At 41.3% G+C, this 15,121-nt stretch overlaps 1 protein-coding gene and 1 long non-coding RNA gene across 2 annotated transcripts; one reads left to right on the top strand and one right to left on the bottom strand.

Moving 5' to 3' along the window:
• Nucleotides 1-2,141: 2,141 nt before the first annotated feature.
• On the bottom strand, nucleotides 2,142-14,006 carry LOC114830344. Its single transcript, XM_034290369.1, has 11 exons — nucleotides 13,988-14,006; nucleotides 12,449-12,577; nucleotides 11,994-12,075; nucleotides 11,813-11,904; nucleotides 11,117-11,163; nucleotides 6,678-6,859; nucleotides 5,901-6,047; nucleotides 5,321-5,588; nucleotides 4,929-5,043; nucleotides 4,524-4,605; nucleotides 2,142-2,599 (listed from the first exon to the last, which is right to left on the bottom strand). The coding sequence occupies exons 3-11, from the start codon at nucleotides 12,051-12,053 to the stop codon at nucleotides 2,588-2,590; spliced, it is 1,005 nt and encodes a 334-aa protein (XP_034146260.1). The 5' UTR covers nucleotides 12,054-12,075; nucleotides 12,449-12,577; nucleotides 13,988-14,006; the 3' UTR covers nucleotides 2,142-2,587.
• Nucleotides 11,170-11,806, top strand: LOC117593872. Its single transcript, XR_004575334.1, has 3 exons — nucleotides 11,170-11,333; nucleotides 11,411-11,549; nucleotides 11,676-11,806. It is a non-coding gene; the product is annotated as an uncharacterized LOC117593872 (long non-coding RNA).
• Nucleotides 14,007-15,121: the final 1,115 nt, after the last annotated feature.

Raw genomic sequence — 15,121 nt, 5'->3', positions numbered from 1 at the left:
TCAACAGAAATCGAGACTCATCAGACCAGGCAACGGTTGTAACGAGTGGTTATTTCAGTCAAAGTTGCTCTTCTATCAGCTTGAATCATTCGGCCCATTCTCCTCTGACCTCTAGCATCAACAAGGCATTTTTGCCCACAGGACTGCCGCATACTGGATGTTTTTCCCTTTTCACACCATTCTTTGTAAACCCTAGAAATGGTTGTGCGTGAAAATCCCAGTAACTGAGCAGATAGTGAAATACTCAGACCGGACTGTCTGGCACCAACAACCATGCCATGCTCAAAATTGCTTAAATCACCTTTCCCATTCTGACATTCAGTTTGGAGTTCAGGAGATTGTCTTGACCAGGACCACACCCCTAAATGCATTGAAGCAACTGCCATGTGATTGGTTGATTAGATAATTGCATTAATGAGAAATTGAACAGGTGTTCCTAATAATCCTTTAGGTGAGTGTATATTAAGCTTTGTAAAACAAGGATTGTGGTGTAGCCTATAATTGTGTGAAATGTATGATGCAAATCGGCTAGCAATTTCGCCAAACAAATATCAAGAAATTTTGCAGCAGTTTGTCTTTCGAATACACTTGAGAAATCCGCGATGGGACTGAGCACGAAGTAGCTTCAGTGACTTCTAATAGGACAGACCGCTGTCAGTCAAAAGGAGATGCAGTTTGACAGATCGTCAGATCCTCCAATCATCACATGGAAGCCCGGAGTCCGGGCCAGCCCACTCCTCCCATACGGAAAAGAAATGTGTTTTAAATATATTTTTGCAATGCAGAATGTATGTAGAATGTATGTAGAATATCTGTTGAATACATTTAACTTAATTCAAAATACATTTCAGGTATCAAAATGTATTTCACCTTTTATTCTGAAATGTATTTAAAAATGTATACATACATTTATCTTTATTCAAAATACATTTCAGGTATCAAAATGTAATTCACCTTTCACTCTGAAATGTATTTAGAAATGTATAAATACATTTAACCATATTTAAAATAACAGTATCCCATGTGAATGGGCTATATTATGGAAAATACGTCTTAACACATTTTCAACATGTAATATTTATTTCTGACCAGCAGGTAGTACTAGTGTGCAGTGAGTTCAAAAGCCTCGAGAACATGAACCGTATTTTGGCCCAATTTGACGAAAGCCTCGAATGCCTCAAAAAGCCATGATTTCCCATCACTAATTATACAGGGTTGTCGTTGCTGAGGCTGAAACCACTGAAGGGCCAAACCTGCCATGTTGACAAATTGTCCAAAGAATGAGCAAAGGGTCGTCGCTTCGGAGTGGACTGTAGTGTGGGAGCACATGCACCTCAAATGAATCTGGACTTTTGTGACTCTCCAATCTCAGAAGATTTCTAACAAAATCGCATGGGTTACACGTGCTTTGTGGTCATGGATTTTTTGTGGCTTCAATCCCCCTCGACGTTTGGTATGGGTTATCCTGCATTGGATTCGCCTGCATTGGATTATCCTGCGTTGGGTATGGGTTATCATGCATTGGACTATCCTGCGTTGGCTATGAGTTATCCTGCATTGGATTATCCTGCGTTTGGTATGGGTTATCGTTGTTTGGGTTATCTTGCATTGGGTTATCCTGCTTTGGGTATGGGTTATCCTGGTTATCATGGGTCATCCTGGTTATTCTGGGTTATCCTGCATTGAGTTATCCTAAAAATTTGACATTTACTCTGACGTAGCGACCCACCATTAACGCGTCCGTGAGCCACTTTGGGCCAGGACCTATGGGTTAATGGATATGGATATTGTTGCAAATGTTAAATATTTTCTGTTATCTCCCCCATCTCACCCGTCCGTCCTGCTGAACATCCCTCTCAACATCACTCAGCACTTGTACATCCTGTTCAACATACGAGGGCTACCCCTAGCAATGACATCCAGTAGACAGTACCTGACCCCTACATTGTTTCTGTGATTCGTACTTTTATGTTCACTGATCCGAATCAGTTGATTGAAGTTTGACGATTTAGAAGTGTTGTTACATTGTGCGCAATTATCTGTACATTTCAAAATACAGGAATCAATGTCTTTAGTTTTAGATGGGTGTGAACCAAGCAGTCTCTCAAGATGCTAGAGCAGTTAAAGACGACCAACAGAGGTTCATTAAATAGGCTATGCCTAGAGATCTTTATTCAGTATAAGGAAACAAAATGTGACAATTTTTCCACATAATTGCATTATCCAAACTGGATTTCAGAGAATACATGGCTGTAAATTCCACGTATGTTTGGTTCATAAAGTATTCTAATTAAGAAGGATGACTGATTATCATTCCCACATTAATCTTATACTTATGCCTAAAATTAGACAAACTTTGTTGCCAAACCTACCTATAATTCTCACACCTAAACAGAAAACAAATTCTAACATAAATTGTAAGTTTGACTTAAACTTAAACCCCTAAGTTGAAAGTGAACTTTGTCATCATGGGACCAACATAAGTTCCTGATGGGGGCAGAGGACTTCAGGTCCTAATCTTAACGGTAAAACAAAACTACACACAAATACACACATCAACAGCTCCCTGCATTCCACAGCAGCTCTGCTACAGTCTTTCCTGCAGAGGGAGACAAAAAACTACTGATTTAGGGGATGAGACAACATGACCCATGAAACCCAACAGACATTGGCTGGAATATCAGAAACAGCCCAGTCTTGTCCACCTTCAGCCCAGAGGGGTGGTCAAATTACAATGTAACACTTTTGTTTTTGCCCCCATTTATCATGAGCTGAACTCCAAGATCTAAGACTTTCTCTATGTACACAAAAGGCCTATTTCTCTCAAATATTGTTCCCAAATCTGTCTAAATCTGTGTTAGTGTGTTAGTGAGCACTTCTCTTTTGCCGAGATAATCTATCCCACTCACAGGTGTGGTATATCAAGATGCTGATTAGACAGCATGATAATTGCACAGGTGTGCCTTAGGTTGGCCACAATAAAAGGCCACTCTAAAATGTGCAGTTTCACTGTATTGGGGGGGTCTGAGGGGGTCTGAAAACCAGTCAGTATCTGGTGTGACCACCATTTGCCTCACGCAGTGCAACACATCTCCTTCGCATAGAGTTGATCAGGTTGTTGATTGTGGCCTGTGGAATGTTGGTCCACTCCTCTTCAATGGCTGTGTGAAGTTGCTGGATATTGGCAGAACCTGGAACACGCTGTCGTATACGTCGATCCAGAGCATCCCAAACATGCTCAATGGGTGACATGTCTGGTAAGTATGCTGGCCATGCAAGAACTCGTCGTACTCGTTACACAGTATCTCTGTGCATTCAAAATGCCATCAATAAAATGCACCTGGGTTCGTTGTCCATAACACACACCTACCCATACCATAACCCCACCGCCACCATGGGCCACTCAATCCACAACGTTGACATCAACAAACTGCTCACCCACACAAAGCCATACACGCTGTCTGTCATCTGCCCTGTACAGTGAAAACCGGGATTCATCTGTGAAGAGAAACACCTCTCCAAAGTGCCAGACGCAATCAAATGTGAGCATTTGCCCACTCAAGTCAGTCACGACAACGAACTTCAGTCAGGTTGAGGCCCCGATGAGGACGACAAGCGTGCAGATGAGCTTCCCTTAGATGGTTTCTGACGGTTTGTGCAGAAATTCTTTGGTTCTGCAAACCGATTGTTGCAGCAGCTGTCCGGGTGGCTGGTCTCAGACGATCTTGGAGATTTAGATGCTGGATGTGGAGGTCCTGGTTGGTGTGGTTACATGTGGTCTGCGGTTGTGAGGCCGGTTGGATGTACTGCCAAATTCTCTGAAACGCCTTTGGGGACGGCTTATGGTAGAGAAATTAACATTCAATTCATGGGCAACAGCTCTTGTGGACATTCCTACAGTCAGAATGCCAATTGCACGTTCCATCAAAACTGGCGACATCTGTGGCATTGTGCTGTGTGAAGGAACTGCAAATTTTGGAGTGGCCTTTTATTGTGGCCAGCCTAAGGCACACCTGTGCAATAATCATGCTGTCTAATCAGCATCTTGATATGCCACACCTTCAAAAGTAGAAGTGCTCACTAACACAAATTTGACAGATTTGTGAACAATATTTAAGAGAAATAGGCCTTTTATATACATAGAGAATGTCTTAGACCTTTGAGTTCAGCTCATGATAAATGGGGGGAAAAACAAAAGTGTTGCGTTTATAATTTTGTTCAGTGTAGTTTGTTTTCACACAATGGTTGTTTTTATTACTACAAACGGGGGATTTAGGAGATGAGACAACATGACCCTTGAAACCCAACAGACATTGGCTGGAATATCAGAAACAGCCCAGTCTTGTCCACCTTCAGCCCAGTGGGCTGGTCAGATTAGTTTGTTTTTAATGGTTGTTTTTATTACTACAAATGGGGGACGTGCGTACAATGAATCATCTCACAATCTTCCATTCAAAAATGTCAATTAATGTAAGATAAAGACATATTTTTAGATAGTTATGTCATAAATCAATGTCACTCACTGTTAAGTCCGGACCAGATTCTACAGACAGCAAAAGGCTGTTTTGGTCTTCTACTGCTTCCTCGTCACCAGTGGGAAACCAGCTGAGATGAATGTCACAAGACACAATGAATAGGAATTGATTTATTTATGATGTTTACAAAAGTATATGTGGCCTAAGTTGGTCCAGCGGTTTAATAGTTTTTCTAATTCAGCTTCTGGATAGTTTGTTTCTCCTTAAGGTGACACTTAAGATGCCAGGACCAAATGCTCAACATCCCGATAAATACAGAGGTACATTTTAATTAATGTAGGTATATATCTCAGTGCAATTTGACATTATGTCTGTATAATAAAATATACTTTACAAATTTAAGAAAGAATATCAATATCAGGACCTGTCTGAATGTAGATTTAGTCAAACTACCTGGAGGTGAAGAGCGCCTTTTCATTGATCATGTTGACTCTGAAGATGTTGACAGCCTTGTTGATGTCAATCACAGCCTGGTACTTCTCCACAAGAGACCTGGAGAGGGACACTTCTAAACATTCTATTGGTGGCTGTTTGTGGGATGTTTTTAGATGCTTTCAGACTGTGAAAGTACAATTAATGATGCACTAGAATCACAATAAGTTAAACTAACTTAATGGACTGGCTCGAATAGTCCCAGCTGTGATATGTAATATCACCACCAAAATTCTGTACTTGCAATATGTAGTTATAATAGGTTATAACACCACCAAGATACTGTACTTGCAATATGTAGTTATAATACGTTATAACGTCACCAAGATACTTTAATTATGTCTGCATCTTGCCTATCTGCTGGTCCGCATGGTCCTCTCCACTCCACTTAGTGGGCAACTGGTAGCAGGGGCACGGGAAGAGGCTTAGCCAGGGGAGGAGGCAGGGGCTGGAGCCTGGTCTGGCCTGCTCCCCCAGGGGGAGGTGCTTTGCCAGGTATGGTCTGAGCATCGCTCTAGGCAGTAGAGAAACCACCCAGTAGATTGGCTCCTCATTCACCACATCATGGAAACTTTGCAGGTACTGAAGAATGGCTGGAGAGGGCTGGATAGAGGACAGGTTCTGTAGGGAGAAGATTTATTAGTGGCTTGCTTTTAAAATGCTAAAGGATTGTATTGGATTCATACTAATGCTAACTAACCTCATCATCACACTGGTCTAGCGACGTGCTAATAAAATGCCATAGATTTGTATTGGATGGATGCTAATTCTAACAAATCTTAATTCTAATTAAAAAAAAATATATATATATATTTCATTTAATTGATATTTGTTAGTTTTCTTATTGCTATTTGTTGATTTAAATGTAAATACATATATATTGTGTTCTGGTGCCTCAAGACAGTTTTTTACCAGCTGTTGTGACTGTCTTACCAGGCGCTGTGGAACTTGGTTCTGGTACTCCTTTAGGGAATCTTGGTAGAGCTGATGTGTTCCCTGAAGAAACAGCTTGATGTCTTCCGGGCCCTGCATTGTTCTGATCAGATCCTGGCTCACACACACACACACAGATCTAACCATCTATACATGTAGAGACAACCAACACAGTGAGTTCGAGAACCCCCATCAGATCCTGTAGCAGGTTGGACAGCAGAGCTGAAGGCAGGAGATGGAAGTAAGTGGGAACAATGAAAGCCAACACACCGGTAGACTGAAAAGAGTAAAATAATTAGAAAGAGTGTTTTAGGTGTTTCCTTCCTGAACTTCAGCTAAATAAATAAAGCTGAACTATGTCAGAATATTTATGATGAAACCAACTGAGCCGGTGCCCTTCGCCCCTCAGCTGTTCCAATTTAACACATTTTAGAGCAGCGAGGGAAACTGTCCACCTTCGTCAGAGTCTTGGCAAATGTGTTGCTAAAACCGCTGCAGTGTCGCTGAAGGCCACTAGGTGCCATAAAAAACTCTAGCAAACATAAATTTACGTGGAAAATGGGTCCAACGAATGTGACTGATTAAAACAACATGCCAACAGGACGTCTATTTCTTTTGTAGTATACCCATTAACCTTTGATGCAGTAGCCAATATAAAATAAGTAATTTGTATATTTTTTTACAAATATACAAAAGAAAAAATACAACTACAGAAATGCAGCCCAACAAACCAAACAATCCCTACAACTCATTTGTGGGTGTGTAGTTAAACTGTACCTCCAGCATGGAAATGACTCTGGTTAGATATAGCGCCTCCTGGTGGCAGAAATCAATGTAGCTCTTCGGAGGCAGACGTCTGGAATACATTCCCCTGAGGAAGGCAGAGTAGAGGGTCTCCTGTGCTACTCTCTCACTGGTTTCCCAGAGGAGGTCATACACACTCAAACCTGCAGCCAACTCTGGGGAGGTGGAACAGAGATGGCAGGTTTAGAGAGGAAATTAGGTAAAAAAAAGACCAGAGATGTGTTCCCATTATGATATCTGTTGAATGAGAGGTGGCACTTTTCAACATGTTGACAGACCGCAGAATTTGTCTTTAATCATAAGACCCATAGTCACTAATGTTTTGTTCCTTGCCACAGGAGTTTATCGTTGACCAATCACTGATCGTTTTTAACCAACACATCAATGACATGAATGCAGAATTTTAAGTAACCTAAAACATCATGTGAATGTGACAATATGACAGTCTGTGTGCTCAATTGATGTGTGTTTGGGCCCATCATCAGCAACCATCACTCCTGTGTTCCAATGACACGTTGTGTTTGCCAAGAAGGCCAGCATCCTGGAGTTGCCTTTTCACAGTTGACGTTGAGACTGGTGTGTTATGGGTACTATTTAATGAAGCTGCCAGTTGAGGACCTGTGAGTGTTTCTCAAACTAGACACTCTAATGTATTTGTCCTCTGGCTCAGTTGTGCACCAGGGCCTCCCACTCCTCTTTCTATTCTGGTTAGAGATCGTTGGTGCAGTTCTGTAAATTCTTTAGTTCTTCAAGATTTTTGTTTCTGGTCATTTTGAGTCCGTAACTGAACCCACAAACGCTGATGCTGAAGATACTGAACTAATCTAAAGGTCAGTTTTATTGCTTCTTTAATCAGCACAACCGTTTACAGCAGTGCTAACAACCGCAAAAGGCTTTTCTAATGATAAATTAGCCTTTTAAAATTAGAAAGTGGGATTAGCAAACACAACGTGCCACTGGAACACAGTAGTGATAGTTGTTAATGAGCCTCTGTACGTCTGTGTAAATATTCCATTAAAAAGCAGCCATTTCCAGCTACAACAGTCATTTACAACATTAACAATTTCTACATGGTATTTCTGATCAATTTGATGTTATTTTAATGGACAGAAATGTGCTTTAAAAAAACGTGACCCCAAACCTTTGAATGGTAGTGTATCCTTTATTATCTATTAACTCATAATGACAACAGATTGACCTGTTCCTAATACTTGACGTCATAGTGAATTTGTAATCTCTGTATTATAATTACATTGTCATCTTTGCTTGTTTTTGCTACTGTCCAAATACAGAGTCTTACAACTGTATAGAAATGCAGCAAATGAGCATCAACTTTTAACCCAGTGCTGTGAGAGATTCTGGAGTCTGACAGCGACTTGAAAAGCAAGTGGAGAATATAATAATGAAACAATCAGAGGTTACGAAGCAGAACATAGCATCAGCGTGTAAACTAGCTAGAAAGATGTGTCGGCATCGAGTCATTGTCTCTGGCCCCCTCCCAGCTAGGGGTGGTGACGAGCTCTACAGCAGACTTGCGCAACTCAATCGCTGGCTGAAAACAGAGTTCTGCACGTCGCAGGAGGTAGAGTTTGTAGATAACTGGCCTTCTTTTTGGGACTCTCCCAGAAATAGGGCCAGGCCTGATCTGCTGAGGAGCGACGGACTCCATCCTAGCTGGAGTGGTGCTCTTCTTTTATCTAGGAACATTGACAGGAGTCTCACTCCTATAGCTTTAACATGAGATAGGGTGCAGGTCAGGCTGCACGCTGTTAGCCAGCCTGCTAGCATAGTGGAGTCTGTCAATAGCATAGCCAGAGTAGTTAGTACAGCTTTACCTATTGCCACTGTGAATCGTTCCAGGCTGAGAAAAGTTAAACAAGGTAGTGGTAACAAAACTACCTTATTTAGATAAAGCCTTACTCCACCTTGGTCACAAATAAAAATGAAAATGATTGTATCACTTCGCATCTCAAAATGGGACTAAATGTTAGATCCCTTGCTCCAAAGGGAGTTGCAGTAAATGATTTCATCTCTGATCATAAACTAGATGTTATTGGTTTAAGTGAAACGTGGCTAAAGCCTAATGAATTAACTGCCTTAAATGAGGCCTCTCCTCTTGGCTATACTAGTGATCATATCCCTCGTGCAAAAGGAGGGGGTGTTGCTAATATTTATGACAGTAAATATAAATTAACTCTCAAACACATCACTGATTGTTTTACTCAGGGTTAACCAGGCCGATAAATCGTTTTACATAGCTACCATTTACAGGCCCCCCGGGCCATACACAATGTTCCTCAATGAGTTTCCAGAATTCTTGTCTAACCTTGTAGTCATGGCAGATAGTATTCAAATTTTTTGCGATTTCAATATTCATATGGAAAAGTCCAATGACCCTCTCCAAAAAGCCTTTGAAGCCATAATTGACTCAATGGGTTTTATCCAACATGTCTCAGGTCCAACACATTGCCACAATCACACCTTAGATTTAGTCCTGTCACGATAAATAGATATTGTAGATCTAATAATTTCCAAAATCCTGGATTATCGGATCACTGTCTTATTACATTTACCGTTAAAACAAGAAATCCACTTTCAAAAGCCGTACTATAAATTCTCGGACTACAAATAAATTCCTTGATATTCTTACAAGTGTGCTCATCAACGACAGAGTAAATAAATCTGTCAACGATCAAATCGAGGATCTAAACTCAACACTGCGAAATACATTAGACACAGTTGCACAGCTAAAAACAAAATAAATACGCAACAAGAAACTTGCTCCCTGGTACACAGACAATACTAGAGCACTTAAGCAAGCCTCCAGAAAATTGGAGCGAAAGGGGCGCTCCACCAAGTTGGAAGTTTTCAGACTAACCTGGATAGACAGTACACTACAATACCGAAAATCACTCACGTCTGCTCGATCAGCTTATTTCTCCAACGATTGAGGTGAACAAAAACAATCCAAAATTTATTTTCGATACAGTTGCAAAGTTAACAAAAAAGCAAAGCTCAACAAGATCTGGGTCTTCATTTTAGTTGTAATGAATTCCAAAATAAGCCTCTTCTAAAAAATCGAACCTCCCATTCCTCTCAAAGATCTTAGAAAAATGTGTTCCCCTTCCTGAAGACAAATAACATTCATGAAATGCTCCAGTCCGGTTTCAGATCCCATAGTACTGAGACTGCACTCGTGAAGGTAACCAATGACCTTCTAATGGCCTCAGACAAAGGTTCCGCATCCCTCCTGTTGCTTATTGATCTTAGTGCTGCTTTTGACACTATTGATCACTCCCTTCTCTTAGAGAGACTGGAAACCCATATTGGGCTACATGGACATGTTCTAGCCTGGTTTAATCTATTTATCTGAAAGATATCAGTTTGTTAGTGTGGATGGCATATCCTCTGACAAGTCAAAGGTATGCTATAGTGTTCCTCAAGGCTCGGTTCTGGGCCCATTATTGTTCTCACTATATATGCTCTCTTGGGCGATGTAATCCGAAATCACAATATTAACTTTCACTGTTATGCTGATGACACAGTTATATATTTCAATGAAGCATGGGGAAGCCCCTAAATTACCTACTTTGGAAGCATGCATTTCAGATATTGGGAAGTGGATGACAGAGAACCTCTTGCTCTTAAACTCAAGAAAAACAGAAATGTTTGTTTTAGGACTTAAGAAACAAAGAGCTTTGTAGGCAGATCTCGACGGCTGCATGGTTGTATCCCAAATAACTGTAAGAAGCCTCTGCATTACCCTTGACCCTGACCTCTCCTTTGATGAACATGTAAAATATAATAAATCGTTGTTGATATGAGGAATGCATTTTCTGAATATTCCCAGTCTCCTCCCGTTCTAAACTTTAGGAGGACATGAGGTTCTGGTCCACACCTGCGGAGTACCTGGTTTGGGGGCCCGTTGCTGTGTCTGTCCATCTGGTCATACTTCTGACCTAGTCTAAATTTAAATAGACTCTGGATTTAGCCCACATGCATTTATAAATTATTCCAATTGGGCTCTTAATATGTCACCCGGCACAGCCAGAAGAGGAACTGGTCACCCCTCTGAGCCTGGTCCTCTCTAGGTTTCTTCCTAAATCTTGGCCTTCTTAGGGAGTTTTTCCTAGCCACTGAAATTCAACACTACTGTTGTTTGCTCCTTGGGGTTTAAGGCCGGGTGTTTCTTTAAAAGCACTTTGTGACAACTGCTGTTGTAAAAAGGGCTTTTGATTGATTGGTTGAATAATTTAACTGATATGTCACACGGCAAGTTGTTATGCCCAAAAGGCTTTTGGCCCATGTAGATAATAAGCTGCATAGTTTCACGTATGAATACAACTACAGTCAGATGTTGAAATACATTTTTGAAATCCCTGTCATCCTCTGACTGTCATGTAGCCACTTACCAATCTGGGGTTTTCTCTTCTGACTGGACTGTGCCCTTACATCAGATCTAACCAGACAGAGACAGAGGTCAGAGAGGTCAGTGACAAGACAAAGACACATGACCTCTGCTCCCTGGTTGCCATGGCTGCAAGCTTTGTGTCAGTGCCGGTTCTAGCCTTTTGGAGGCCCTAAGCAACATTGTCTTCCCTCTCAGATCTAACCAGACAGACAGAGGAGGTCAGTGCACAGACATGCATTTCTTAAATCGTCATATGCTTAATGAGATAAAATGAGTTTAGACATTTTAATAATAGATTTGCGGTGAGAGGAGAAATACAACTGAGCCAGAGACAATATCCAAATTCCAGAAGACCCATCCAGAGAGGTGAATCACGACAGAGCCAGAGACAATGACTGATTGATTGCTTCTGTGGACAGGTGTCTTTTATACAGGTAATAAAATAAGATTAGGAGCACTCCTAACCTCAGCTTGTTACCTGTATATAAGATACCTGGATATCCATTTATGTTCAGTGACCAGGTTAAATACTGGTGATTTCTTATTTCACTCACTGATAGTTGAACACTTTCTACTTGAGTGATGATAATGTTCAGACACCAGAAAAGCCAACTTGCCTGATGGCCTTTACACACCTAATTGTGACGATCCATGTAAGAATGCTGGGTTGGACACAAGGCAGTGCTAGCATGCTCACCTCGTCTTCGTCGAGCAAACGTAGAATCTCAGCTCTTCACAAGAGGCCTCATTCCAGCTCCGCCCACCTGTTGCCAAGGTAACAACCACACTCTGGTGATCAAAAAAACAACTCGGTTTAAGTGTGTGTGTGTGTGTGTGTGTGTGTGTACCTCCAGTGTGTAGTTCCATACAGCTCCCACCTCGTCCAGAGTTACTGGGCTCCTTCTCCTCCCAGTGGAAATCATTAAACGCTGAGCCATCACTCCAGAGCCACAAACACTCCTGATCACAGAATTAGAAAAGGAACCATGTAAGCCTAGTACTGGCTCTTTGAAACCGTAAACCCTGAGTTCCTCTCAACTCTGAGTCAACTAACTCTGAGTTTTCACTAAACCCTCTTTCTGAAATACCCCCATTCTGAAACCTTCAACCCAGAGTTGTGTTTTCTAAAATACCCCCTCAGTCTGTTACATAGGAAACCGCAGATCGATTCCAGCCAGGGCTATCAACATTTATCCCTTTCAGTCACGGCCCGACAGAACTAGTCTTGCATGGTTTTGTTTTCAAGACATAACACTCATTGACTGACTGACTGACTGAATATTTGTGTGACAGACTGACTGTCTGTCTAAATGATTGACAGCATGTACTGTACCTGAGCCACGTTATAACCTCCAATCCAGACGGGTTGGTTTGTGTGTTTCCTGACGAGGTCCTGGATGAACACCTGTTGATCTGGACTGTGAACTGATGCCAGGTTCCCTCCACGCTGGGAGCAGTAGGACTGGAGAGACGGAGAACGCTGTGTTAGCCGAGGCTCAATATTCAATATTTTACCGGGGGGTTGCGGTTGGTGGGTGTCCCTTTGGTTGATGCCTGGCAATGTGGTTGGATTGATTTCCTGCCTGTTGGGCCCTGTCCGGGGCCTCCCCCGGGTAGGGCCACAGTGTCACCGGACCCCCCCGTCTCAGTTTCCAAGGTGTTACGCTGCTATATTATTGTGCTGGGGGACATGAGGGATGTACTACTAACTTTTTCTCAGTTTCCTCCAATTTTTAATTTAGAAGGAGATGAGGCTCCTGGTCCACACCTGCGGATTACCTGGTTTGGGGGGACCATTGCTGTTTCCTGTCCTTGTCCCACCTGGTCATACTTCTGACCTAGTCTAAAAATCAAATATACTCTGGATTAGCCAAGAGAAATGTATTTATTATTCCAATTGGACTCTTAATATCTCACCCGGCCACAGCCAGAAGAGGACTGGTCACCCCTCGAGCCCTGGGGTCCTCCTCTAGGTTTCTCCTAAAATTCGACCTTCTTAGGGAGTTTTTTCCTAGCCACTGAAATTCAACACTACTGTTGTTTGCCTCCTTGGGGTTTAAGGCCGGGTGTCTCTGTAAAGCCACTTTGTGACAACTGCTGTTGTAAAAAGCGCTTAAAAATAAATTTTGATTGATTGATTGATTGAACAGAGAACGCTGTGTATAATGTAATGAGTCATAGACAATAAACCTGCAGTTTGTCAATGAAGAGTAGTTTGCAGAGTACACGTCAATAATTACCATGATTAATATGAAAATGTTCATATATAAAACAATTGACCTGTTGTCAATGAACCAAATTAATTGTTTAGTTCTTTTGTATTACAAGACAGGGTTGGTCTTTACCATTACAAAACATTTCCAGTGTTGCTGCCATGAAAGTGGGCATGTATTTTTCAAGGAACAAGAATAATGTCTCAGTTTCAACATTTGATATGTTCTCTTTGTACTTTTTTCTATTGAATATTGAAATTATTTGCACATCCTTGCATTCTATTTTTATTTACATTTTACACAGCATCATCACCTTTTTGGAAACTGGGTTGTAAATGCAAATGTATATATTTGTAGTATTAAGGGGATTTTGATTTCAGGTTCATTGAAATATAACAGGATGTATGCAAATGTGGTCATAGTGAGCACAAGGAAGTATCTAAATTATGCACATGTAAAAGTTGTTTTTGTTCAACAGTTTTTGCACTACATGTCAGGCAGCATAAGATGAATAACAATAATAAACCTGTTGGAGAGTTTTTTTTTACTTATTGCCAAGCACACTTAATAATACAGCATCCCCTCACTTATTTAAATGTAACCACATAATCAAACAGAAGGAGCTGTGCTGTGGTTTCTCTCTCTATAACCAGTGTTACCTCAGCTGAGACCCAGGTGGCCCAGTACGGGGGTAGAAGGAGAAGCATCGATGCCCGTTCTGATGCCACCCGGCTGGGCACGATGGCTGGGGCTCCACCCCTGCCTCCATATCTGTGGGGTTCTCAGCACCTGCTACACACACACACACACACACACACACACACACACACACACAGTATTTTATTTTCAGTCATATGCAACACTGTCTTTCAGAGATACATCCTGGAATTTAAATAAAGCTTTCATGTGGGCCTGGTTAAAAATAAGTGAAACACTAACATAAAATTATATTATTTCTCGAAATGGTTTTGACAATTAAATCATAGTTTTTTTTAAAACCTGTTTACAGACATGATTTGTTAGGGCTGTGAAACATTTGAAACAATACCTGTGTTAAGCTGCAGGGCCATCACTGCCCAACAAATCAGCCCCCACATTCTGCCAGCTAGGGTCAATCTGACCTGCATGGCACCGAAACTTAAACCAAACACACCAGACATTTTGCTACTGAACAATTTTACCCATGAAGCTTTTCTGAACTACCATTTTGCTGTGAAGATAAGGTGTTCCCAGCTAAGTTTAATCAGAACAGCAGAGTGTTTGAGAAAGGCAACACTCCCATGTGTTTAGGTTAAAGATTAGGGGTAAGGTTTGTCATGATAATTCCATCGATAAACACTCTTAAAGGAGGAAGTACAGAGACAAAATTCTCTTGGCACAATTAAAGATGGTCTGAGTACCCAATAATCCTCTGACATTATACAGAAATGTGTGTCACAAACAAAGACCAGAGTTAAATACTAGGTAATAGCAAATCTGACATTTCCCAAATATACATTAGTTCAAGAATTTCCATAACAGTTTTGACAACAAAACAGTTAAGGAAAGGTAACACTAATTTGGGGTTGAGGTTTGGTTTAGGGGTAGAGTTAGAAAACAATGCCGTTCATTGTCCTCACTTGGGGTTGAGGTTTGATTTAGGGGTAGGGTTAGAAAACAATGCTGTTCATGGTCCTCACTGGTGAAAATACAGCTCTGGAAAAAATGAAGCGACCACCTTTTCCTTTCCTTTCCAAAAACATGGAAAAGGAAGGTTTTGAGTGAGGAACAGAAGGGTTAAATTTAGAGACCAC

This window comes from Esox lucius, chromosome 24, assembly GCF_011004845.1.
Source record: "Esox lucius isolate fEsoLuc1 chromosome 24, fEsoLuc1.pri, whole genome shotgun sequence".
NCBI lineage: Eukaryota > Metazoa > Chordata > Actinopteri > Esociformes > Esocidae > Esox > Esox lucius.
The sequence above is the reverse complement of the archived record's forward strand: the minus strand, read 5'-3'. Positions and strand labels throughout refer to the sequence as shown.